The sequence below is a fragment of the Tinamus guttatus genome, unplaced genomic scaffold (assembly GCF_059628265.1).
Source record: "Tinamus guttatus ecotype Peru unplaced genomic scaffold, ASM5962826v1 Tinamus_guttatus_pri_ptg001270l, whole genome shotgun sequence".
NCBI lineage: Eukaryota > Metazoa > Chordata > Aves > Tinamiformes > Tinamidae > Tinamus > Tinamus guttatus.
In genome coordinates, this window is record NW_028289804.1 from 169,773 (window position 1) to 194,243 (window position 24,471).

Below are 24,471 nucleotides of genomic sequence, written 5' to 3' on the forward strand. Positions count from 1 at the left end.
AGGATCCCCTATACACCCCATTGACCCCCCCAGCACCCCATAGAGACCTCCTAGGACTTCCTCTAACCACCCCCCAGGGTCCCATAGAGACCCTCTAGGTCCCAATAGGACTCCACAGACACCCTATAGAGTCCCCCTAGGGCATCATAGGACTTTTCAGGACCCCCCTAGAAACCCCATGAGATCCCCTTGCACCCCATAGAGACCTCCTAGGACCCACTAGGTCCCATAGAGACTCCACAGGGCCCTATACATCTCCAAAGGACCCCATAGGTTTCCCCTAGGACCTCATAGAGACCTCATGGATTCTCCCTAGGATCCCCTAGAAACTCCATAGGACCCCCTAGCACTCCATAGAGACCCCATTGGGCTCTGCAGGACTCCATAGAGACCCCCTAGGTCTCCATAAGGCCCCACTTTGGGGAGATTTCCCATGAAGTGAAGAGTGGGTAGAAAGGTTTTCTCTGCAGCCAGGAGACTTCCTCGTAGAGCAGAGACCTGAGCAGCTCATTGCAGTGTTGCCCCCTGTTTTGCACAGGGTTGGAGAGCTCACTCAGAGGTGCCATGGAAATATCTGTATGTGTTCTCTGTGAGTTTTTTTTTTCTTTTTAAACCATTATAGATGCTAGCAGTGATAGCATTTTTCCAACAGCCCTGGGGAAAAAAAAAAAAGGGAAAACAGAAAAAAAAAAAAAAAGACAATTTTCCTGCTGGCCAAGCTGGAGTAAGGAAGTGCAGCGACCATGTCAGGTATCCTGAGGTGCAGTAGATCTCCAAGGATGTCTCGAACGCCGAGTTTGCCGCCTTGCTCCCAACTCCGCTGTTTTTTCCCCCAATTTTGCCCCTTTTTGCCCCAGTCCCGCGCTCAGCACCGCGGAGAGCTCCCCGCTCCCCCCCCCCCGCCAGGCAGCGCGGGGGGCGGGGCGCTGCGCGCCTACAACTGCGCGTGCGCAGCGCAGGGGGAAGGGGGCGGGGCGCGGCGCTCCTATAACTGCGCGTGCGCAGCGCGGCCTCCCCGCGCGGTGGCGGCGCGGGCAGGACAAGATGGCGGCGGTGCGGGTGATGCGGGGGCTGGTGAACGGCGCCGGGCCCGGCGGCGGCCCCCGGGAACAGGCGGCCGCCCTGACCCGCGACTACCTCTCCCAGCCGCGTCTCAGTGAGTGCGGGCGCCGGTGCGGGGCGGGCGGCTTCGCCGAGGGGGCCCGGGCCTGGCGGCAAGGCCTGAGGCCGCGGGGATGGAGGCTCCCGGTGGCACTAACCGGGCCCGGAGCTTCCTTGAGGGCCCTGGGGGACATCGAGGGCCGCGTCGCGGTGCGAGGGACTCTGTACCGCTCTCCAGGCCCCGAGGCGAGGCCTGGGCCCCTTCCCGCCGTAGTCTCCTGCTGCTTTTTGCCGATTTCTGCCTATCTCACCCCAAACTGCCCAGAGGAATGTGTAAATGTCCACAACCAGCGTGCCAAAACCCCCACGCACTTCAGTGTGATTTTATTTTCCCTAGATGTGCAGTTAATCTTTATAAGGGCTTTATCCTGTGTAAATACTTACATTGGTCACTGTTTGGAACCATTAACATAAGTGCGTGTGTGTGTATACGTGTGTATATATATATATACATATATATGCTTTTCCACGGGTTAGGAAAGGACTCTTTTTGGTGTCCTTCGTGACAAACTTCCCTTTTTGGCAGGAACTGGAAAATGCTGCGAGTTGTGGGGGGTGCAGTGCTTTTTGTTCCTTTAAGATGGTGTTGGGAAATCTGCCGAAAAAGGGGAAATGAGCAATCTTGTAGCAGGTTGCTCACAACATGGTAAGGGGGAAGTCCAAATAGTTTGAAGGTGCATTTATTTTTCTTATTTTTCTAGCCTTTTTGATCTAGGTAGCAGTTACAGGACTAACTGTACCTGTGCACTTCAATTGCATGAATATTTAAAAAAATGTAGCTGGGGAACTTTTTTTATCCCTATGTGTTCTTTAAAAACTAGACTAGTTCGAAGTCCAAATTAATAATTATGATCTCCCCAGAAGCTGGTGGTTCTGCCTTATTCTGGACTGAAGGTTTCTCAAGGTTGGAGCCAAGGTGACTTCCTAGCCAAGTTACCCTCAAGATTTTCAAGGTGTTTACAGCAAGTCAGCGTGACAATACGATCCTGAGCTCTTGCTTCCTATGGATACTGGTTAAAGAAATTTATTGTAGTGCTCTGCTGCCTTCTCTCCCTGGTTGCTTATTTCTATTTACATATATATTTTTTTCCAAAACTGATGTTACTTGTAAATTTTACTTGAAAAAAAAACTTCAGTTGGTTCTGATTTGTCATGGGATTGGTTGGTGTTAATGGAAATGGGGTTTTTGAGTCAGTGGCTGGCTTTGAAGTAGGAGTCAGTGCTGCCTCTTATCAAGGAGCAATGTGGATGTTTCTCCATCCTCATGTGGAAAAATCTGGGAATAAGCTCCTTCCTGTTGACTGGGGCAGAAATGCTCATGAGACAGTCATGAGATGAAACGTAGTGTTGCTCAGAATGAGGTTTTCCCCTCCTTTCGGGCAGTGGCCCGCAAATATGTGCTCTAAGTAGAGTCTTCTGTATAGTATAAAGTCTTATCTCATTCTCACAGCACAAGTGAAGTGAGCAGATGAGTTTGTGCTTCCCCTTTAGACTATTTTAGGGGCATGGGACATGTCCTGCATGTACAACCCTGCTTGTATAGCAGGGTTTTGATAAGCTTTAGAAGAGAGAAGTTCCAGGCACATCTAACAGTGACTCTCATCCCTTATTTAATGCCGTTTATGTTTTTGATTATTGCATTTTCGCATTCCTGAAGATTATACTGCAGTGGTTTAAACCGCTTTCTGAAGTGTAACCACCACATTGTTGACAGTCTATATAACACCCTATATCCTTATCAACCTTGGGCATGTTGTGAAGTATCTAAGCCAGCTGATACCTTGTAACTTGATGTTGGTGGAATTTGTGATAGTATCAGGAATGCCTCTTTCCTCAGCTTTGCCCTGGGATCAAGAAAAGGTGCTGGCTTCTTTCCTGATCTGTAAATGGCTCCACTTTTTCACTTGTTTCCCCAGGCATAGATGATGAAGTGAATTTAAGTGAATTTGCTGTATAGCATTAATGCTTAGGAGCTGCTAGTGTTTAAAGCATAACCCTTCTGAGAGAAACTGTACATCTTCCTGTATGAGAAGTCCCTATATGCTGGATGCAAATTGTGGAGGTTCCAATACCCATAATATTATATCATATTGCCAATTAAGGAGTTGTCTCAGGTGCTTACCAGGTAGTGGCCAAAATGCTGTCAACATAATTCAGTATTTTATCCTCTTTTAGAGTTCATAGTAAGCATTGAAATGGTGCAGATTTGAGCCTCAAACTGGTGATAGGAGTGTGACTTCCAAACAGTCACTTCATGTAGGAAAACTCCTCTGTTCTGAGGAAATACCTCACCTGTGTGTTTTTTCTTTTTTTTTTTTCCTCTTTCAGCATATAAAACTGTATCAGGTGTCAACGGTCCTCTGGTAATCTTGGATCAAGTTAAGGTAAAGGTTATTTTTAACAAACTGGGTGTTGAGGGAGATTTTCCAGGAAATCTGTGACAGATTAAATCCCAAGTATCATAAAACTCACCCTCCTACCCTAGGCAAACTTTGTATAGTCCCCATGAAAATGTTTTTAACTCAATTAAATTTTGGCTACTTTGGAGTGAATTCTGATGATAAAACTGTTAAAAGATCTGGTAGTTACTACAGTGCTAAGTGTGCTCAGAACTATAGTAATACTATTTCTTATCTTCTGGATTTTAATGTTTTCTGCTGTCTTTCCTGTTCATTTGCAGTTTCCTAGGTATGCAGAGATTGTCCACCTGACTCTTCCTGATGGCACAAGGAGAAGTGGACAGGTTCTAGAAGTCAGTGGCTCCAAAGCTGTAGTTCAGGTAAGACTAAACCAGGAGGTTTTATATATGCTTCCTTCTAAGCAGCTGTTTCGTGTTCATATTAGCTTTTCTTATCTGAAGACCTTTATGCTGTTGGCAAGAGCAGAGACTCAAGAGCAAAGGTATCGTGCTGGGTCTTGCTGGTTGCTGCTGATGCACCTTGGGTCTTGTCTAAATTAGGTATTTGTTTTGTAGTAGGGAGTTTTCTTCCTTTTCAAGTTGTGAGACACCATTCTGCTGCATTGCAGTATTTGGTCAAGGACAATACTTACCCCTTTCCCTGGTATTTCTTCTGGTATGTGTACAGGTATTTGAGGGAACTTCAGGTATTGATGCTAAGAAAACATCATGTGAGTTTACTGGGGATATTCTTCGAACTCCTGTCTCTGAGGATATGCTTGGTAAGTGTTTGCATCTTTGGAAATGAGCAGATGTATCACATTTAATTTCACAGCAACTAACACTTCAATTTTATTGCTGTATCTTGCAGGCCGAGTATTTAATGGATCAGGAAAACCTATAGACAGAGGCCCTGTTGTTTTAGCTGAGGATTACCTCGATATAATGGGTATGTTCTTAGTCCATTTCTGCTGTGGAGCTAGATAAATCTTGTCTTCCTGATTTCTGAATGCTAAAATGGATTCAGTTTTGAAATGAAGGCCTAATGGTGACATTTTGTTCTTAAGTACATGTGTAGCATCAAACAAAGCAAAGATGTTTGGGATAATGATGAGGTAGCAGAAAATAGCTTTGTTGTAGTACTTGGAAGCTGTCCTTTGAAATATATATATAGACTATGCTAATTGTCCTTCAAAGATAAGAAATTAGTATCTGACATGCTTTTCTTGAAAGTATCCTTGCTGTTTTAATGGAGGTATAAAACCAAAGAATTGGGATCTGTAAAAGGTTTGGATTTGTCTGGAGTGGGTAAAGAGCTGTAAGTGTGAAGTTGGTTTTGTAGCTTTAGACATGAGCTTTCAGATCTGTGCTAATTTGATCATGTTTTAAACTAGTGCATGAAATATCTAAATATGCTGTTTTAAAATTACAATAGGTCAACCAATCAATCCTCAGTGTCGAATCTATCCAGAAGAAATGATTCAGACTGGCATTTCTGCTATAGATGGCATGAACAGTATTGCCAGGGGGCAGAAAATTCCCATTTTCTCAGCTGCTGGTTTGCCCCATAATGAGGTTGGTACACAGGCGAAGCTATTTTCAAACCTGCTGAAGCAGTTTGTGTTTTTGTGGGGTTAAAGAATGAGTTAAATTCTGGTCTAATAGCAAAAATCTACAGACACACTAACCTGTGTGTGTTTTTTCTCTCTGTCTCTAGATTGCAGCTCAGATATGTCGCCAAGCTGGCTTGGTGAAGAAATCCAAAGATGTGATGGACTACAGTGAGGAAAACTTTGCTATTGTGTTTGCTGCTATGGGTGTAAGTCCCTATTATTGAAGGAAAATGATACTTGAATGTTAAATAAGACAATGCTGAGTGCTAGTTGAGCATTAATATTTCTGAAAGATTTTTTGAGTAGGTTTTATGTATAATGAAAGTGATAAATAAACTCACTGGCCAAAAAATAAATAGTAAATGGCCAATAGTATGATGATAATGGAAATGCAGTCTAGATTTCTAGAAATCATTCAATTTTTGTCAAGATGGTACAGGAGTTTTTGTGAGAACTTTATATAAATTAATAACAAGGTATTTAGATTTGAATGTGATGCAAAAATACAGCATGCTGAAATATGGTCTTGAATGGATATATCTTTATATTGTGGTTTAGGTGAACATGGAAACTGCTCGATTCTTCAAATCAGACTTTGAGGAAAATGGATCCATGGACAACGTGTGTCTGTTCTTGAATTTGGCTAATGATCCAACGTAAGTAGTTAAACTGTATCAGTTGGGAAAACGCAGAGGAAAAAAAGTAAACTGGAATCTGAAACCACACTGCCAGATATTATTTATGTTGACACTTCAGTAAAATGACATATGAAAGGCTCATGCTCTGATTAGTGCATTTAGTAGATTTTCAAGGTGTTTTAAAGTATTTGTAGTTTCCAACTGTTCCCTTGCAGCCCTAAAGTGCTTGTCATGAACGTGCCATGCTGTTCTATTTCAGCATTGAACGCATTATCACACCTCGTCTAGCTCTAACAACAGGAGAGTTCTTGGCATATCAGTGTGAGAAGCATGTGCTGGTCATTCTGACAGATATGAGCTCCTATGCTGAAGCTCTGCGAGAGGTAGGCATTAACTCGAATTCTGGGTGCTGGATTGGTAGTATAAAGTAGAAATGTGAATTTCTGCTCAAGGAGAAAGTATTCATTACAATGTTCTTAAACTACGCAGTGAGGCTTTTAGCTGTTTATCAGTTGCTTAGAGTTTAGCAGTGAAATTTCTTGCTGGGATGATATTTAAAAGTATTTGGCTGCTTGAATTCAACAGTTTCATGTTGCATTATTGTATATTAATTATTGTCATGCATGATACTGCACTTTATAATAGAGGAAGAGATACCTTAACTCACTCCTCTGTATTAAAGGAGATCGCTGGTTTATGTGAGTGATCCTGCTTCCTGGAAACACTTTTCTGGATTGTCTGCAGGTTTCAGCAGCTAGAGAGGAAGTACCTGGCCGTCGTGGCTTCCCAGGTTACATGTACACAGATTTGGCACAGATTTATGAGCGTGCTGGGCGTGTGGAAGGCAGAAATGGTTCCATTACCCAGATTCCTATTCTTACCATGCCCAATGATGGTGAGTGTGCAGTGTCCACTGTCTTAAAGCTGGTGCATCGCTGCCCAAATGGATGTGAAAGGGCTGAAAACAGCTTAAACCTCTACTTTTTCAGATATTACTCATCCCATCCCTGATTTGACTGGATACATCACTGAGGGACAAATTTATGTGGATAGACAGCTGCACAACAGACAGGTGTGTACCGGACTAGTTAGAGTGTGTTTAAGAACCCTCCTTTCTGTTGATTGTCTAGAAAATTTAACGTTCATCCTCAGATGCTATCCACAGTGTAATCTTAGTGTAATCTGCTATTAGTGTAATAGTGTAATGTACTATTCATAGTAAAGAATTTCACTAATGAAGGGTCCTCTTTCAACTCTGGGCATACCTATTCTGCCTACCTGTTTGCTCTCCCTGGGCACAGTGCCCAAATATACCTTTGGACGCTGTCCTTCCTCTGTCCCCCTGTCCCTTCAAAGTGCATGAGGATGTTACTGGTTGGTGTCATGCTGTCCTCCAGCAGATTGTGTGTGGTCCCTCAGAACTGAGCTAAGAGCAAATACAGACTTTTTAAAAGTACATGTTGTTTAAAAATGACAAATGCAGAATGCTCTGCAGGATCTATCTGCTAATATTTTAAACATTTTTAATATAGTTAAATAAAAGAGATTTTAATAAAGCAGCAATAATTTTAATAATGACAAGTGCGTTTAATTTTACCTGGGGAAAAATAATGAAAATTATAACCTTTGCTGTACTTTCACCGAAGCAGATACTTTGCAGATTTATTTGAAACCCTGAAGCACCCGTTTGAAGCAGAGTTTCAAATAGGGCTTGTTTACCTTGCAGCATTTGTGAATCCAACAGAAGTATTCTCATTTAAAAAAAAAAAAAGGGAATTTCTTTCCCAGCCTGCTGGAAATTTCTTTCCCAGCCTGCATGTTCTCCATGGAGAACAGTGGGATGGGCAGGAGATGCAGTTGGGCAGGAGTCCGTGCTTCCCGGGCACGGCCGTGGTACCACAGCCTGCTGGGGTTGGGAGGTTGAAGTAACAATACTGACCTTGTTGGATGTCTGTTTCCTCTAGATCTACCCACCTATTAATGTCTTGCCCTCCTTGTCTCGACTGATGAAATCAGCTATTGGAGAGGGCATGACCAGGAAGGATCATGCAGATGTGTCTAACCAACTGGTATGCAGAAAACCTCATCTGAAAACTTAGGGGCCTATTATTTCAAATCTTTTCTTAAGAGCATGCCAATCAGTTGCAACTGACTGCTTTAAAGCAATTACTCTGAGTGCTTAGTGCAGTCAAGTGCCTCCATTTGATCTGGGTTAAACAGAAGTGTTGGTACAGAGATGCTGTGCATCTGTGTGGCTTGCTGTCACGATTCTCAGCAGCGTGATAAATGTGCACGGTATGATGTGGAACACTTGAAGTTCTCCAGCAAATACCAAATAAACTGTTCTTTTTCTATATGAATTGAATGGAAGGTAATCTGGCTTACCACATCTGTCACTGTATAATGCTGTAATAAAGCCATGTGGTCAGCTGCAGTAGCCTTAGTCACATAGAGTAGTAAAGGACTCGAAAGGGACCTCAGATATTATCCTTTCAAAAGGCCAACTCACTTCTAAACTGAGGAAATACTTTAATTACCAAGGTAAAAGTACTGATTCCTCTGTTTCTTCCCTTCTAGTATGCCTGCTATGCTATTGGAAAGGACGTGCAGGCTATGAAGGCTGTAGTTGGTGAGGAAGCTCTTACCTCAGATGATCTTCTTTATCTGGAGTTTCTGCAGAAGTTTGAGAAGAATTTCATCGCTCAGGGTAAGTGTCCATTTCAGGAACATTGTAGGATTCACCACTTCTTAGAGGGTCTGCCTGTTGATGCCACTTCTTCCTCCCTTGTAATTCAATCTGTGGTTACAATCTTAGGTGCTTATGAAAATCGTACTGTTTACGAGACCTTGGACATTGGATGGCAGCTTTTGCGAATCTTCCCCAAGGAGATGTTGAAGAGAATTCCACAGACAACACTGGCCGAATTCTATCCTCGGGATTCGACTGCAAAGCACTAACTGCAGCCTCATCACTAGCTTCTTGCTCTGTGAAATGCTGTTTGTTTTCTTTCTTCATGTGTTGGTGTTTACTTGTTGCCCTTGTAATTAAAACCAAGAATAGGTGACATTTGTGCCAGTGTTCCTATGTACACTGATACCAGTTTTTAAAATATCCCTTCTTCCAAAGTCTGGATCTTCAGGAAAATCTTTAGGCCAGCTCTTACAAATGTGCAATAGCTATTGTAAAGCTTGTTTTGTTTTGTTTTCTTTGGAACTGGACCTTTTGTAGACATTTTAAAAGAATGGATTATCGTAAACCGCAAATTCTTGCTTTCAAGCCAGGAACTTGTGGTTTAAAGAACACAAATAAGCAAGTGGTTTTCTTTGTCCAAAGCATCTGCTCTATCTTAATTATTTGCCATTCTGATGGTAGATCAGATGACATTTTGCTGTGCTGCTGTTGTGCTTGAAGACCAGGCTAATATGTGGAAAATGTGGTGCGACATCTGTGAAAAATGCAAGTCTAATTTTAAAATATGGTTTAAGATTCATAAAGATATGCGTGAAGTGAAGACACTAGTGAGCATACCAGTGCTTTTCCACTAGCAACAGGTATTTTCAGAGCCCACAGGCAGTGGGTTGCTACCTGAGGGGAGTATGTTAGGACTCGAATACTGAATTAGTTTTAAAATGGAACTTTGCAAATGAAGTTTCCTACTTACCATTTTATTCCTTGAATTCTAGAAATGCCAGAGACACAGAACAGCGGCTAAAGCATTCCGAGGTCAGTAATGTCCCAGTGGGCAAACTGTAGATAATTTAAGGCTTCATGCTGCTATCGAAGGGGATTATATGTGATGTGACAAACTATTAAGCCTGACACAGTTGTACTGGTGGGAGGTCAGCTTTTAAAATGCTTCTGTTAAAATGATGCAACAGAAGAAAACTTAATGTGTAGGTGGATATTTTGAATTCTGTTATAAAGCACGCTCGAGGTGGCACTGGGTCCTGAATCATGTTTGAAACTGCTGTGGATTGCACTCTAGACACAGACCCGGCTAGTCAGGAGAGCTCAGCATTCCCTATCACTTTGACTTGGCTAGTCCGTTCTGTGTTGTATTTTTACTTGGTTTAAATGAGGCTCAGAGCCCAGTGCTGGCAGGCTTTCTTGCTTTATTTTTTTTTCCAGGTTTAATGTAGTCTAAGCTCTGGTTTAGCTAAACCAAAGCATGTTGCACCTCTTGACTTCCTCTGTGCTTGTCTAAGAAGGTGCTAACATAGCCTACACTATAGTGTAATAACTCCAGATTTCCCTGATGTTTCCCTATGTGCAGTTCTTCTATAGTTTCTTCAGTGTTTTCTGTAACTTGGATGCAATAGCAACTTTATTCCAGTACATTCCACCCTAAAGCTGTGTCAAGTCTATTTTTCTTGAGGTAGGGATGGAAGGTTGGAATTATTGGCATGAGAATACTTTAATGTAGAAAATATCTAAATAAATTAAATATGAAAGGTGTTGAATCAAATGGAAGCTTTTGTGATTCTGTGGTAAGAAACAGCTTGGGGTCATTCTGCAGTGTCTTGCTGCAGGAGTGGCTTAGAGGTCTTTTGTCCTTGAGGTTCCTGTCTACAGGAAAATACTTCAGAATCTACTAAAAACACTTTTCTCTCACTTTCATGCCTGGGAAGAAGGTCTCTGGGAACACCTGCACATTGCTGACAGTTTTCAACAGCCAGGATTTGAGTGGGCCTCACTTTTAGGACTGCTTTGTGCTGGTGACATGGGCAAGAGGAATGTGGCAATTGAGGGTGAAGACATTACAGGAATGTTGGAGGGTAACATGATCCCAGTGTTTCCACCTGAATCTCAATTGTTCCTTTGCTTAAAAGTCTCCTTGGGAACACGTTGACTTTACATTTCTCTGTGCAGATCATACTAAGGGTGAGAGGGACTGCAGGGCCTGTGCAGATTTATTCTGCTGTTCTGCAAGGACAGCTTGGGGCATGAGTCTACTACTGAAATCACGGGTGTAAATCGTGCCACATGAATTAACTGTTTGTTATAACTGTTTCCATGCTGGAGGCTGGGGGATTGCAACCCGTGTCTGCTGAAAGTGGCAGAATTTGAGAAGAGAACAGTGAAACGGTGAGATCCAGGATTCTCCTAGAGGTACTGCAGAAAACTGAGGTAAACCCAGACTTACCTTCCTTCACTGAAAAACATGCACAGCAAAACAGTCTGCCTTCATCCACTTAATGAGGAAAGAGAACACTTTTCTCTTGATTTTTCTATTCATTTTTTAAGAATTGAACCTTTATTTCCCTAACTGCAGTGGCGTTCTGTTAACAAGGGTGACTGATTAAAAAACCTGAGGCTATCTCAGGCTTTCTGCCCCATTAAACATCCTTCTGTGTTTAATGGAAGATGTTTCCTGTACAGAAGTAAAAAGTCATCCTTGAGGGAGATGAAGAGACTAGATATATATATATATATTTTTTAAATTAACTGTCTGGACTGGTCTGTTCCTGGAATTCACTGCAGTATCAAAACTGCAAATCCCATTTTCTCAATATTAATAATGGTTTAATGATTGTCCTAGAGAGCTTTTAAGACTGTTGATTTAATGCTGTGGAGACTGGGGAAGGGGGATATGTAGTATGCTAGAAAGCAGTCTGGTTTTTCTCTAATAATCAAAAAAAAAAAAAAAAAACTGAAGCAAGCAGAGTGGAGTTCTGTAGCAGTGACTCAGGCAGCTTAATATTTTAAGTGTCTTGATTTACCTAGCTGAAAAAAAGAATAATGGCAGCTGCTTTAAATGAATATTTTGTGATGTGTAAGTGGAAAAATGGGGAAAAGAATGCTTTTGAAAGACAACCTGCTGGTCTAGTTGTATGTTGGACTGTTGTGTCCAGTTTTTGAGCTGGTTTATATAAGGTGATTTCACCAGTACCCCCATTATTTTCAAATCTTCTTGTCCCTTCCCAAACAGGCTCAAGCTTTCTAAAACTGTCAGCTGTGCTGAGGAACTGATAAAAAAATTCATCATAGACCACTAGAATCCCAGAGTAGTTTCACAGCTTGGGGGGGAAGGTTAATCCACTAAAATAACTTAGCCGGTGGCAGCAGTGTTGGGTAATATTTGTGAATAGTAAGACTGGGCTTGGCTTGCTCTTGAGCAAGAGAAGAAATTCTGAAGTCCAGTGCTGGTCTTGGAGCGAAATATTGAAGTACCAAGAAGGCAGTGAGCGAATTTTGGAAGCGCTGTAATGGGTGGTGAGTTTTTGGGGCTGAAGTCTGAATGATCATCCTTGCCCTTGTGCTGAGTGCTCAGAGCCAGGCTAATCTCCAAAGCATCACCAATGATCGCGTGGCTGATCCGAGCCAAATGGGTTGAAACTGTATTAAATAAAGGTGGGTGGTTGCAGGATGCTGGAGCCTGGGGTGGTCTCTGGCAGCCTGTGGGTTTTTGGGGACAAAACAGCTGTTTTTTCAGCTCGCAGCCTGCACGGGAGAGGAGAGCGCGGTGAAGAGGCGGCTGCGCTGGAGCCAGGCAGCCACGCAGCGGCACTGCAGGACAACGCGGAGCAACGAGGGGACGGCCGCGGCTGGCACGTGTCACCTCCCAAATCCGGTGTGTTCCTGCAGCCTAGAAAGGCAGGGTTGTTTTGGATCCTGTATGACCAGGACCTAAGCTTTCCTGTTAACGATTTACATGGCAGTTAGCACTTCAAAAGCTTTATTACCAGACCCGCTTGGAGCAGTGATATGAAGCATTACATCAGTGAAGCACTGAGCTGCTTACTCTGCTTCGATGCTGCTTGCTGTAAATGAACTAAGCTTTTGAATGGTGAGGAATAGCGAGGAGGGGCTGGTCCCAGATCATTTGGCACCACAAGGGACAAGTTTTGTGCTGCATACACACACAAAAACAGCTTATTGAGCCTCTTCATTCCTTGTCAGGGGAAATATTGCCCTTACTTGCTGTTTGAGCCTGGTCTGCTGAGGTATGTGTGTCTGGCAGAGGCAGATGGGTTTGTTTAACCTGACGTGTCTGGGCCTGAGGTGTCCCCTCAGGCTGGGGCACAGCGGGTGGCTGGGCCTGTGGTGACACCAGTCGGGCTCTCCTGCCCTGTGCTGCTACTGCTGCCCCTGCCAGGCTTGTCTGAACCTGCTTTCCATAAGCTCAGGAGATGAGAAACGGTGCAGAAACCTCCATCTTCCTCCTGGCTCGTCCTCCGGGCTGCTGGAGGAGACGCGTCAGTCAACATGGGCACAGTTGTCACCCTGCGTGCAGGGACAAGTTCCCCCAGGTTACAAAAGAGCCTGTCCTACAGAAGCTATCCAGGTAGCAAATAGCCTGAACCTGGCACAGGGCCCTGGAAAAGAGGAATGACAAAAATAACTTTAACTAGCACCAGCTGGAGGCTATAGGCACAAGCTGGAGCTTGTTGCACGGCTATTTTAGCACTGAGCTGAAAACACAGACCCAGGAAAAGGGGGGCAGAGTGAATGGGCCTCGACCTGGAGGAAGAGGAGGGTGCTGCTCTGGATGGGCTGCTGGGCTGTGTTGCAAGCTGTGGTCTTGCTGCTTGCCTGGTATTTGTTTCCCCTGCCTCTTGTAGCTGGTGTCCTCAGAGTGACAAGATCTTGCTGGCAGTGAGCCCTGGGATAGCACCCGGAGCCTTGGAAAACAGGGATATTTCCCGAGGGTGGCTGGGACCCAGGGGTCTGCGGTTAGCATGAGAGGAGCTACAGGCAAAGAGGAATTACTGTGTGTAGAAAGAAATCAAAGCAGCCAAAGCAGGACAGGTCTTCCCTTCCTCAAGCACTTGATGCAGCGCTGTCTCTGCAAGCTACAGCAAACAGCCACTAAACAAGAGAGAGCCCCAGAGATGTGTGGCCGAGTCTTGATCTAAGATCATCTGATCAGGATCTTGGACTATTTCCGCTCCGCTGCTGCAATACGGTGAGTACTTTAGAAGCAGCATGTTAGAAGCATTAATTTAAGACTGTTTGTCCAGGTGAGAGAGCCTTTCTACAGTGAAAAAACACAATGTGAGGTGTTATTTCAGCTGAAGTAGCCTGAGTGGGCACGGTGGTGCAGGCAGGGAGCCGGCTGTTGGCGCCAGGCTTGCTCCTCCTGCCTCACCGAGCTGGTGCTAAACAAACAGGCCAATATTTCATTGCACGGAGACAGCAGGTACCAAGCTAAATGGGACGTGCTGATCTCACATCTGCTGCCTTAATGCATTTACACGCTGTTTTCTTAATTTTTTTTTCCCCGGTAATGACTAATGAGGGCTGCCTGGGGGTCTTATCCCCCTTTGCCAGCTGATTTCAGCCAGTCCGGGCTCCGAGAAGCACACAGCAGCTGTCGTTTCATTTAGGGAAGGGAGGAGAACAAATATTGGACGTGATCCCCCACCCTTCCCCTTGGGTTTTCAGTTGGGACTGGCAGATGCAAGGCCGGGGCTGGTGGGGAGAGCTGCTGTGCTTAGCAAAGTGGCTGCAGGTTATTTGCACATCAAAAGCAGCTTTGCCTCCTGCCCTCCCTCCGCAAGGTGGCTTGATTTAATTGCATTTTCCAGGCGGCTCTGGTCTTGTCTGCTGAGATTTTAGGTGTGATTCAGCCCCCCATAGCCAGACTCGCACGCAGTTGCGCTGGCGTATTAAGAAAAGATGCAAATCGACTTTGTCTTGGAGCTCATTTGTGTCCCTTGATTGCTGTAACAACTCGCCTTCTGTTTGAGGCCGGTTAGCACCAGGGCAGCTGCACAAGTGGCTCAATTCAGAGTGAAGATGAAGCAGGAACCGCAGATGAAGCATCATCTCTGATACATGCTGGACCTGAGTCCTGCTCCTCGTGCTTAACAGCGCTACAAAGAGCAGGTAATGCCCTGTAATGCTGAGAATTCAACTTCCAGAGCGTGCTCTGAGCAACATCTGCTTAGAGGACACAGCTTTTCCTGCTCATTAGCTTCTTCAGGGTTGATTTGACAATGAGCTCTGCTCCCTCCAGCTCTCTCCTGCTTTCTCCGTGCTGCTTGTGCTGTCACTCCGCTCCCTCCTCGAGTGGCATCGCTAATTGCCCGTTAGCTCGTTAAAGTGAAGCTGTCCCGAGAGCCCTTGAGCCCTCCTCGAGGGCCCTGCTCGCTGTTGTCCTGCGAGGTGCTTCCTCCCATCTAATCGTGGGGCAAGTAGGGTGTTTGCCCTGAGGAAAAGCAATGAGCAGATGAAGAGGGCTTTAAAAACTGATTAAAAAACCACCGTGTTTTGGTGCAAAAGGGGCATGAGTGGACAGCCCGTGAGGGATGCAATACTCTGCTTGCTGTGGTGAGTTCCCCTGCATTGCCACCTCGGTGTCCTCTCTATTTTGGCTGTCCCTGGGACAGGGACACTCCTTGTGATAGCTCAGGATAACAGCCAGACCAAGAGCCTTCCTTGCCCTTTCTTGTCCTGATCCAAATACACATATAGGCCTAGGAAAAGCTGGACTGGGCTCGGCTGGAAAAGCAGCCGAGCGGAGGTGACAGTCAGAGGTATTTTGTAACAGAAGGTGCATTGAGAAAAAAGGAGAGATCTCGCACGTGGTTTTCTTTCTCCTTCCTCCTCAGCAGCTTTCAAAGACTCTAAAAATAAACCTCCCTCATGCCTCAGGCACCGCGAGCAGAGCCAAGATTTCCCTGGAAAGTGTCGGCAGGAGCAGGTACCTGCTGCTTGTTCCTTGCTGCGCGGGGGCTCGGGATCTCCGTCCTGGGAGCTGGGGTGATTTGCAGGGATGCAACATATTCCCCTGTGAATGTTCCCCAGATTTCCTCCCTGTTCCTCAGCCTCCTCCCTGGAATAGGGCAGCCTGGGAGCTGCCTCCATGTGCTGCTAGCAATGGATTGCAGCAAGGAAAGTCCCGTTCCTTTTGGTGCTGGGAATACATATTGCTTCCCCTGTCGTTTCTTATGCAGGCACTGAAGTCCCAATTAAAGGTAATTGGAAGGAATGGGGTGGTCCTCCACGCTGAGGACCACGAGGATGCTCTGCAGAGCCTGCGGCTGCCCCGCTTGGGGCTCCCCCTTTCACTGCTGTTGTTGCTCCCCGTTCAGCCCTGCCAGATCCCGTGGTGCAAATGGGCTCCACGTGGATCTGCTTTAGTGGGGGGAGCTGCCTGTTTAATAGTCAAAACACGTCCCGGGCTTTTGTGAGGATGTTTCCATTGTAGCTCTCGCTCCGTAATCGTTTTCCATGCTCTGCCTGGCTGTTGGGAGGAGGTGGCAGCTCCAGGGGACAGGGGTGAGGAAGGGACTGCGATAAAAAGGGCTCTGCGGAGCCGGGAGGGCGAAGCCGGTGGCACACGGGGCCAGGCCGATATCTCCCTTTCCCCGATACCCCCGTGTGCACTCCAGGCAAGCCGCCTGTTCTGCCGTGCATGGGTTATCCCAGCTGCAAAGCCGAGATAAGGGCGCTCATTCCCATTGCGCCGCGCTCGCCGGCCGGGAACAAACAGGGCCAGGTGGAACCGGGTCCCCGAAGGGACCTCGGCGCGCGTGGCGATAATGCCGCGGCCTTGACGGGCGCGTGGGGATCGCTGCGCGAGGGCGGCAATGCCATGCCCGGGGCAGAGCTGCCCTGTTTTGGCTGCTTTTATTTGTTTTGAAGCGTTTCTGCTGCTCGTGAGCACTGTGCAGTGGCAGATGGGGCCGGGCTGCGGAATGGCCCTGGGGGGACATCCTCAAAAGCAGAGGGATGTGAATAGAGAGGTGCAGCATCTGCCACAGGCCGTGACCACAAGCTGGTTTGCAGGGAGCAGAGGCTAAAAGAGTCAATGAACGGGGTGTCCCGGGGCCCTGGCGCTTGCAATTAGGCCACAAGCCAAATTGCAGAGATTCCCTGCACAGCCGGAGTCCCTGGGGAGGTGACACCAGGGTCCCAGCTCCTTGCAGCTCATATCGCTTCCAGAGCGCAAAGTAAGTTTTAAAAAATTTATTTATATATAAAAACATAAAATTACCAGTAGTTTGCATCAGTCACCAGAAGTAACATCCAAAAAACTTGCAGAAAAATAATTATATGTACAGGCTGAACCCTGGCCTCCCGTGGCGCGGGGCAGGGCGGCCGTTACTCACACCAAGGAATGACACATCTGCGATGCATACGGTCAAACACAGCGTTGTGCAAAGGCAGCAAGTCAACGTCTCCAGTCGATCACGTCGTACAGCGCTTGGTGGGGAGGATACGGGGCTGGAATCGCGCGGGGGCCCTCGGAGTTGATGGGAGCCAAGGCCGCTGGCTTCCCGGACAAGGCGGGAACAGGAGTGGGAAGCCTGGGAAGGCTGGTGCCTCGTGAGGAGCTGTGGAAAAGGGGCAGGTGGGAAGAGCTCTGCTCCCTTCTGCACCTCTCGTTTATTCGATGCTTTGGAGCTTCCAATAACTGTGTGTGAACACAGGATGGGGAGGAGGATACAGAACCACTCGGGGCAGGTCTATGGCTTGGATGATGCAGAAAATCCCTTTTGGTCTCTCAAGTCAGAGCCGAGTCAACGCCGTGTCCCCTTGGGACACACAGGAGAGCTGTTTGCCACCCCCTGATCCTGGTCCTCCGAAACCAGCAGCTTTTGGCAAAGGCTGGGGCTGCTCCCCTGCGTTGTGGCTTGCAGGACCAGAAATAACCCTGGCCTGGAAGCCACGTTGGGGAGGATGGCTCGGGATGGGCTGGTGCCATGGGCCCAGCCAGGGATGCCCGAGCAGGGATTGCTCACAGAGGAGGTTCCAAAGGCACAGACTGTTTTCCAAGTTCGCCAATGGGAAGGGAAGCGGCTGCTCCAGGGTCCCCGGCAAGCGCAGGCTCCGCTGGGGCCTTTTCCTTCCCTTGCTCCCAGCTGGAGGCTGTTTTGAAGAGCGAGGCTAGAAAAGAAAATGGGAGAATTTTCTCTTCCCAGCTCCTGTCAACAGCCGTGACGGGAGCCCGCAGGCTTAATGGCATGGGAGGAAATAAGGCAGTCAGCTTGAGCGAGCGCGTGGGAGGGCGTCACGGCGCGACAGCGCGCGGGGTCACTGCCCGCACCGGGGCCCTTCTTGGGGCAAAAACCATTGATTTCCCTCTTGATTTTTCAGGGCTGCCTGTAGTTTGGAAAGCTCTGTTAATCCTTAAATCCAGCTGGAGAATGGGGAGGTAACGTCCTTGTCCTTCGAGACGGGACGGCAGCACGCGTCGTGGTGCATATCCTGGCCTCGCGGGAGGGAAGTGCTGGTGCAGTGGTAGGTGAGGGGTAGGAAACCTGTTGGATTCAGCACGGGGTCGTTAGTGCAAGGCAGTTCCGACATGGCTAATTTGCAGTAACGAGGCAGGAACCTGCTGGCAGGTTCTGGCTCAGCCTGGGGCAGGAGTTACTGTTGTGATGAACTGGAAGGGAAAAGAGCCTGGGTTTTTGGTTGCTGCAACTCTGAAAAGATAAGGAGAAGGTGGAAAGCAATCAAATTGGGATTTTCTAAGGGGAAAAAATGCTGATTTGTGTCTGCTTACATTCTTGCTGTTCAACTTCATGAAGTTGAAAGGAGTTTGTTTCCCAAGAGGCACCTTTTTGAAACCCAGGTCTCTTTTCGGGTATCTTGGAGTGATCTCTTAATAGTCCCTTGTCCTTTTAGAATATGGTGCTTTCCAATAGTATGCACTGGTGGGGAGGAAAGCTGAGAGTCAACCTTACAAATCTAAGGTTGTTACCTCTCCATAGTCTTGAATCAGTGTGTGGGGTCATTCCTGAGGCACTCTAGGATAGTGGGAGGGATGAGGAAGCGGAGCAGGATTTCTTGCCTGGGTCAGCGGCATGGTACAAATCCTCTTGCTCCTTATGGGCTGGTTCCTTGGCTACCACTGCTCTCTGGAAGTCAAAATCAGCTGGAGAAAGAGAAATAAAAGTCAGAGCAGCGTAGTGTCTTCTCCAGGCCGTGGGCCAGGGACCAGTGGTAGAAGTGAGGTGGTGTTTATATCTTAAACAAGGTAGGAAAGGCTGTGGCCAGAGCTGTGCTACTCACAGGTTCTCTCTGAACCAACGTTCATTGCTCTGGCATTCACCCAGGGGAGTTTTGCATCATCTTCTAACCTAGGATTTTGTGTTTGCTGAAGTCCTGTTCCCTTATTGCCCGTATCTCTGGCTTCTCAGTCTTCCAAGCGAGCAGAAGGCATCCTGCTGAGGATGCGTCGGACACGAGGGGCAGGTGCTGGGCACGTCACCATTGGCACGAATTGCTTGTTCACCTCTGTAACACGACAGGCAGCGCAGGGCACCGTCACGGTGCAACACTGGGACGGGAGGAGGGCTTGGGAGCTGGCCAGGCCATCAGCTCCGCTAATAAATACATCTGAACTGTACAGGGTGCACCCAGCATGGACTGAGCCGCAAGGAAGTCCTTCTTGCCTGGAAGAGACGTCTCTGCGAGGAGGAGAGCGAAGGCCCGGGTCAGATCTCAGTGGCAATGATGTCTTCGTAGGGGACATCGGCACCGGGTATGTCCAACTCGATGGGTTCCTTGCCATCTTCCCCTGAGGCGAGCTGCTGGAGCATCTTCTCCAGGTTCTGGTTCCTTTTGTACATGTGCAGGTAGCTCTGTTGCAGCTGCTTCTGGTAATGAATCACCTTCTCCTTTTCCTCCTTCCACGTCTGCCGCTCGTGCTGGAAGCTGGAGGTCATCTGCTCGTTGTTGTCCCGCTCGGCCTTCAGCTCTGCCTTCAGCCTCTCCACCTCTCCCTGCAGGACCTGTGTGTCATCCACCATCCCCAGGGCTGGGCTGGAGGCAGACCTGGCCCTGTCCCAGCCTTCCTTCAGCTGCTCCTTGAGGATGGAGAGCTCTGTTCGGAGGTCCACGATCTCTTGCTCCAGCAGGTTAACCTTCTCTCTCAAGAGTTCGGACTCGTTCTTCTTGCGCTGAAGCTCATTTTCACACACCTCCAACTCCATGGCCTTGGTGCGCAGAGAGTCCTCAAGGTCCCGGGTTTTCATCTCCAGCCCTTCCATTTTAGCCCTCACCTCTTTCAACTGAGCTTTGAGGCTGAGGATCTCCGTGGTCTTGGTGTTGAGCTCAGTCTGGGATTCCTTCAGCTGCTGCTTCAAGAGGGAGATTTCGCCAGACTTCTGGCACACCTGCAGGGAGGGACAGGGCACCCACAGTTAGGGCTGCAACCCCAAATCCGCGCACTGTCAACAGCAGCCACAGCAGTGGCAAAAACCACCGTGCAGATCAGTCGTGCCGTGCAAGCGCATCCAGGGCACACTTGGGCATCTGACTGCAGAGAACCTTGCTGAGAAATTGGCCCTGGCTGTAGCTTGCAACTGCCAGCTGCTGTTTACACCCTGCAGCTCATCCAAACCTTTCAGAGAAGCGCTCGAGCCAAGAGTGAGTACCTGAAGGGAGGCAGTGAGGAGGAGGGTGCTGGTCTCTTTTCAGTGGTGGCCACCAACAGAACTAGAGGCAATGGCCACAAACTGAAGCACCAAAAGTTCCACAGGAACTTAAGGAAAAAAATTTTAACAGTGAGGGTGCCAGAGCCCTGGAACAGGCTGCCCAGAGAGGTTGTGGAGTCTCCTTCTCTGGAGATCTTCAAACCCACTTGGACGCAATCCTGTGCCACGTGCTCTAGGTGACCCTGTGTGTGCAGGGGTTGGACTGGATGATCCCTAAGGTCCCTTCCAACCTTCAGCATTCTATAATTCTATGATTCTATGAAGAGGGGGATAAACCTGTGCCACCAAAGCTCCCAGGGGGAGCGGGAAGTGACACCACGCTCTTCTATGGGGCCTGTCTTTGCAAGGACCTCTCCGCCCTAGAGAGAGGTTTAGTTGTGAAACAGCCATCAGAATTTAAGAAACTGGCACCCCGAGCTGCAGTGTGGAAATGGACTGTGTCAGGGGAGCTCTGTTTCAACACCCAGCACAACGTGTTTGCTGAAACCACTGCTCACATGGTCAGTTAAACTTGCTAAGCTTGTTTGGCAAGCAAACGCCCAACTAAAACACAGCAAAACTGGGAGCAAAGCATATAAATCCCATCGACAAATCCATCAGAGTCCCAAAGTGCTGCTGGATACGTGAACCCCCAGAGAGATTTTGGGGTATCCGCTTCCTGCCACTCTTGCTGAGGTGCTTGAGGCTGGAGTTTTGGTAGGGTTCAGAAACCCGCGTGAAAAGAGAGCTCAGATTCATTTGGGAACATGCCCTGAGGGTTTGGGAGCAAATAAAATAGAAATACTGAAAATTAGATAATAAATCCTTGATGAGATGAAAGAGAGCAAAGGTAAATATCGTGCTTCCGTAAATACATTAGACAATGGCTATACTTCGTGCAGTTGCAATGAAATTATATCCGTTTTATTCATGTGGGTGAGCAGACTCGCTTCTGTGCTCTCAGCACTTTAACTCTTTGTTCAGGGACACCCAATCAGCAAGAATATTAAGTATGAGCATGGAAGGTTCTACTGCTCTGTAAGTAATGGACAAGACAAGTCCAAGTAGCTCTTATTTACATGCAGGGCGGCAGCTTTCCTGCTCTGGGGGCAGCCAGCCTGAAGAAGCTGGCACAGGAGGTTGGAAATATTATTTTAATGACTGGATTTTTTTTTAATGCAGTAGTTGTTTCCTTACGATGTGAGGTGCTAAGAGAGGCAGTGAGCCAATTGATAGTACCAAGAATCTAGAGCCTCCGTGTGACAGATGAGCTCTCCCTGGTTTAAATAGCCAGTGCCTGGGGCATGTTCCTGACTGCCTGCACTGCTGCTACTGGCTGCAGGTGCAGAAACAGCACTAAGGCACGTGGTTTTTATGCAGTTCTTGTGCTGCTGCCTTGTTCCATGCACACTCTTTGCAAATTTTTGGCATTTGCAGTAACGCTGTCCTCTTATGCACGCTAGTGACGCTTACCTCCCACTGAGTCTCCTCCAGTGCTGGAGCAAAACTGGTCTTCTCCTTCTCGTAGGACCTCAGCTTGGTCTCCAGCAGGTTTTGCTCTTTCATGAGGTTCTCCAGCTCCTCGCGGAGCTGTTTCTTCTCCTGCTGCAGCTGGAACACCTGGAGGTGAAGGACTTGCTGCGTCCGCTGGGTTTTCTGTGAGGTTTGCTTTAGCTTGCTGTTGCATTTCTGCTTGAGGCCCTCCAGCTCCTCCTTGCAGCGCCGCTGCTTCTCTTCATAAACCTGGCAGGAGCTGACTTCCTTCTCCTCAAAGCTCGACTGAAGCTCCTGCAGCTCTCCCTCCCTCTCTAGCAGCTTTTGCTCCAGCTCCTGGATGGTGGACTCATCCGTGGAGATGGGTGATCGGATGCACGTGGTCTTCTCCGAGGCATGGTGGGCTTTGCCAGGGTTGATGATCTTGTTGCCCCCGTCGGAGAAGGACATCGCCTTCAGGCTCATCATGTTGCTGTCTTGGATGACTGCGCACTGCGTGATGTTGTGGGCTGAGCCCCCAAAGCGGTTGATGGGTCCCATGGGGGTGACCAGTGGGTCCAGCTGGTAGCTGCTGCTGGTGCTGTGGGTCGGGAGGCTGGACATGGAGTTCCTGCCGGAGTCGGAGAGCCCTCCGGAATACAGCACCGGCTTGAGCTCCTGCTCCTTTGCCTTGTCCGGAGCGTGCAGCTGCTGGGAGATGTGGCTGCTGTCCTCCAGGGAGGAGTGGAGGATGGCACCGGAGCGGGGCAGCACCGGCTTGAAGGCCGTCGGCCTCGCGGCACTTTTCTCCGCACCCTGGGGACAAGAGAAGAGCTGGTCAGCACCCAAGACTGGCATCACTTAAACTGACCGGACTTGAACGTGCATCACTGGAATTGCAAGTATGTGGACTACGCTGCCGACCCAAATCCCAAAGGGAAAGGGCTGGCAGGAAGCCCTCAGCTCCTCCCCACTGTCCCTCTTCTCCCATTTCCCCGGCACCAGCTCTTTTCTTGGAGCCTATTCCTGGAGCGGGATCAGCACCCATGCCAAGGCAAGGGGCATCAGAGTGGACACCAGCCCCAAGCAGTGGCTGTGGGACAGGGAAACTCGGGCCCCACAGGCGTGTGGCTTGTCCCCTACTAACCAGTTCCAGCTGATTGGGAAAGGGCATCAGTTTCTGCGGCGTGGGTGTCCCGAAATCCATGCTGCTCGTCCCGGCCTGGCCGCCCAGCTCCCCGCTGGAAAGCGCTGTGTAGTCCGCCCGGTGCGAGCCAGCCGTTTTCTGGCTGACCTTGATATAAAAGAAGTCCTCATTCTTGCTGCTTTTGGAGCCGGCCTTGTGGCTGGAGTCGTGGGAGAAGCCGAAGCGGAGCAGCCCGTCCGAGTACCTGTTGAGCTTCTTCAGGTGGGACGACTTGCGGAGCTTGTACTGGGAGGAGCGGCAGTGCTTGCTGTGGAAGCCGTGGCCGGAGATGAGGCTGCTGACGCTGCCCATGCTGCTCCTGGCCTTGAGCGCGGACAGACGGACGCCGCTGCGATCATAGCAGAGCCCTCCCGGAGCCAGGAGCCGTGGGCCTGAGTGCGGCAGAGAGAGCGGGATGAGCAAAAAATACCCTGGGAGCTGGCGGGGGTGTCGGGCAGCGGACAAGGAAGCGCAGGGAAAGAGCCGGGTTTTCCCCCCGCTGCTGGGAAAGGCTCCGGGAGCCTCCCGGGAGTTGCCCGGCACCTCTGTGGCGCCGTTCCCGGCCTTCCCGATCCATAGGGAAAGGACCTTGAGGCGGCTGAGCCCAAAGCGCTCTCGGGTGCATCTTGGGGTGTGCACGAATGAGGCCGGGTAGGGTTATGTGACTCCCAAGGAATCTGAGCTGTTAATTAAAAATAAGGAGGTAGGAATATTTTTTTTAATGGGAATATTTTTAAAAATGGGAGGATTTTTTTTTTTAGTGATATTCAGGTGCTTAATAGGGAGTAGGTACAAATTTCATCAAGCGCCTGTGCTCGTGCGGCACCAATGGCCCTGGTTGTCACACTGGCAGCTGCCTTAACCTCTCCTGCATCATCTCATCCCTCCCTGATTTCTCTCCAATTTTCATTGCTGCCCTTAACCTCCATGGAAAGGGATGCCACGATGCTCAGTTACGCTTAAGGTCTATGCAGCACTTCAGGAGAGGCGTAACGTATGTGCTAAGGATTGTGATTATGGTTCAGGGGTTTGCAGTGCTCTCTGTTAATTCTCTGCTATAGGAGGGGAAAAAAACAGCCCATTTCTTCATGGCCTTTGCGATGCTTGGCGCCCTGTGGCAGGGTTATAATGGAGATGCACCTTCCATCTGGATAATTAAGGGGTGAGGTGGGGAGAAGGGGGAAGAGCTGCTGGTAGGCAGAAATTAGAGCATACTCAAAATGAGCTAAATCCAGATTGCACAGGAAGATGAGAGAGAAAGGGGAATTGTTTGGTGGCTGAGTCACTTTAGGAATGTGAATAATCGGAAACGTTTCTGCTCTCTGCTGGATGCAAAATAGCTTTTTAGAAATAGAAAAAGCTTTCATTCTCCAGGGCCCCGGTGCAGCGTGCCAGCTCTCCTCGGATGTGTGCTGCTTTGGGATCCTGCTGTCCCTGACAGAGCACCGAGGGATGCGCAAGGGGAAAAGGCATGTGCCAGGATGGGGACAGGGCTCGCAGCCTCAGGGAAAGGGATGGGAAGGAGCCTCCGGGAGCCGGGCTCATCCTGGAGCCTGGCACCTCTTTGCGAACACCTCTGTGTTTCGCCAGCCTATCTCACCCATAGCCCATTTCAGACCCGCTCTGGAGGGT

The 24,471-nt window shown here is 48.4% G+C and overlaps 2 protein-coding genes across 3 annotated transcripts; one reads left to right on the top strand and one right to left on the bottom strand.

The window, feature by feature from the left end:
• The first annotated feature begins 1,031 nt into the window (after positions 1 to 1,031).
• On the top strand, positions 1,032 to 10,276 carry LOC104574777 (V-type proton ATPase subunit B, brain isoform). The gene is made up of 14 exons (XM_088538894.1): positions 1,032 to 1,156; positions 3,490 to 3,545; positions 3,842 to 3,940; positions 4,248 to 4,341; positions 4,431 to 4,508; positions 4,995 to 5,134; positions 5,277 to 5,378; positions 5,731 to 5,828; positions 6,070 to 6,193; positions 6,555 to 6,705; positions 6,800 to 6,882; positions 7,775 to 7,879; positions 8,388 to 8,517; positions 8,626 to 10,276. The coding sequence occupies exons 1-14, from the start codon at positions 1,045 to 1,047 to the stop codon at positions 8,766 to 8,768; spliced, it is 1,515 nt and encodes a 504-aa protein (XP_088395020.1). The 5' UTR covers positions 1,032 to 1,044; the 3' UTR covers positions 8,769 to 10,276.
• An 8,573-nt stretch (positions 10,277 to 18,849) lies between these two features.
• Positions 18,850 to 23,166, bottom strand: LZTS1 (leucine zipper tumor suppressor 1). 2 transcript variants are annotated; one of them, XM_088538893.1, is made up of 3 exons: positions 22,948 to 23,166; positions 21,654 to 22,469; positions 18,850 to 19,880 (listed from the first exon to the last, which is right to left on the bottom strand). In XM_088538893.1, the coding sequence occupies exons 1-3, from the start codon at positions 23,149 to 23,151 to the stop codon at positions 19,200 to 19,202; spliced, it is 1,701 nt and encodes a 566-aa protein (XP_088395019.1). In that variant the 5' UTR covers positions 23,152 to 23,166; the 3' UTR covers positions 18,850 to 19,199. The 2 variants fall into 2 exon arrangements, with proteins under 2 accessions (XP_088395019.1, XP_088395018.1); XM_088538892.1 differs by having other exon boundaries at positions 22,801 to 23,166.
• Positions 23,167 to 24,471: the final 1,305 nt, after the last annotated feature.